We start from the raw sequence: 1,846 nt of genomic DNA, 5'->3' as shown, positions 1-1,846 counted from the left end.
ATATCTATAGTGAAAAGTATGTTTGTATCTGATGATGAAACTGAACCACTGTCTGGTAATAAAGAGTCACAATGTATGATTATATCTGATAGTGAAGAGGAATCCGATAAAATAAAATTATCTATATGCAAAATTATGTCTGTGAATGAGAATGATAAAATAGAGTGCGTGAATATATCTGATGATGAAATTGAACAACCATCTAATGTTAAAGAATCCCAACTTATGGTTATGTCTGATAATGAAGAGACATTTGATAACATAAAAGTATCAGATATTATAACAATATTAGACAGTAAAAATATAATTAATTCGCAAGCTTTAAAACCATACAATAACTCAAAAATTAAATCTGGTTATTTTGAATTTCCTTGTTTAGAACCGATTGTTGATGAATATAATGTAAATGATATGCATGAATATTTTGAAGACATTTTTAATGCAGTAAAACAATTTTGTAATACTACAGATGAAACGTTCAAAAATTTATATTCCCGAATAGGAAATGATACTGACATGCTTCTGTATCTAATGGAAAACTTTCGAATGTTGTACAATGGAGAACTGGTTCTTTCTGAAACAGCCAGTCCTTTTGTCAAAGAATATTACGAAGAGCAAATGGAACATTTATACAATCATTTTGGTGACCCTAAAGACAATATAAATGCTTCAAAGCCATATATAGATTCATCGTCACATCTACATCAGTACAGCAAACGATCAACACCTACTGTTGAACCACTTACAATCAAAGAAATTACAACTACTTGTTCATCAATCCATAATACAGTTTCAATTATTTCACCAAAATATACTACAGCAGACCTATGTGTATCTAAAGTAGGAGATAAATGTGTGCCCATCAAAACTGCAAAATCATTTCCTTTACATATCCCAGAATCTAAATCAAGAGATTATATTAAACCAGTTAATATTGTATCTAAATTATCAACAACGTCCACAACATACACAAAACCGTTATTAACTAATGTAAACTCCTACTCGCCATATGTTAAATCAATATTACCATCTTCAGTTCTACATCAATCTGAAATTAAAGTCCAATTACCATATGCTATTAAGGTAAGAAAACCCGATAAAACTAATATTTATTATCGCCCCAAATTTCTGGCGCCGCCTCCACCAGCAATTCCAATACCAACAACAGTAAGATCATCAATGATACAAATAATTTCTCCAGTTCTCTCGCAAAAAAACCTACTCAAAATTAAAAATGATTAATACATCTTAAATGATATATTAAAACTTTCTTTTGAACTACAATTATTTTTCTTGTAAATCAATTTATTGCTAACCAAATAACAATATACATTTTCAATTATTGTGTAAGAAGAATAAATAAATTAAATTCAATCATTAAAAATATTAATAATAACAATTATATATACTCTTTGTGTATTTTACCCTAATCCTAAATATTTTTTATTGTCTATATAATACGCGATGAATTATAATCTATATTATTATGAATCTATTATTATTTTTAATTTTTTTTTTAATTTTAAAATGCTTTTTAAAAGTAGAACTGATTTATTTTTAAATTTAAGTTATTGAAGATTGAATAATTAATTTAAAATTATATTCTAAAACTTTCTTTTGCGTTACAATTAAATTTATAGTCGACTGATTTTATATTTTATTATTTTAAATTAGTATGTAAGATAAACAACATTGAAAACAGATTAAACATTAAATATTATCCATACTGTTTGTATAGTTATAATATAATCTGAAATCCTTTGTTTTTTTTATAATATGATAAAATTAATATCATTTGATATCTATTTTAATTATTTACTTTCTTTTTAATGTTGTTATTGTTTAA

At 25.5% G+C, this 1,846-nt stretch overlaps 1 protein-coding gene across 1 annotated transcript in view; it reads left to right on the top strand.

Annotated features, from left to right (window-relative positions):
• Positions 1-1,251, top strand: part of LOC112597314 — an 11,256-nt gene extending 10,005 nt beyond the window's left edge. The window contains exon 12 of the mRNA XM_025343300.1: positions 503-1,251. Coding sequence (XP_025199085.1) covers positions 503-1,242 — 740 coding nt within the window. The 3' untranslated portion in view covers positions 1,243-1,251. The remainder of the gene's footprint in view (positions 1-502) is intronic.
• Positions 1,252-1,846: the final 595 nt, after the last annotated feature.

Source organism: Melanaphis sacchari, unplaced genomic scaffold, assembly GCF_002803265.2.
Source record: "Melanaphis sacchari strain LSU unplaced genomic scaffold, SCAv2.0 Contig40_pilon_pilon, whole genome shotgun sequence".
NCBI classification, from domain to species: Eukaryota; Metazoa; Arthropoda; class Insecta; order Hemiptera; family Aphididae; genus Melanaphis; species Melanaphis sacchari.
Note: the sequence above shows the minus strand (reverse complement) of the source record. Positions and strands in the feature narration are given on the sequence as shown.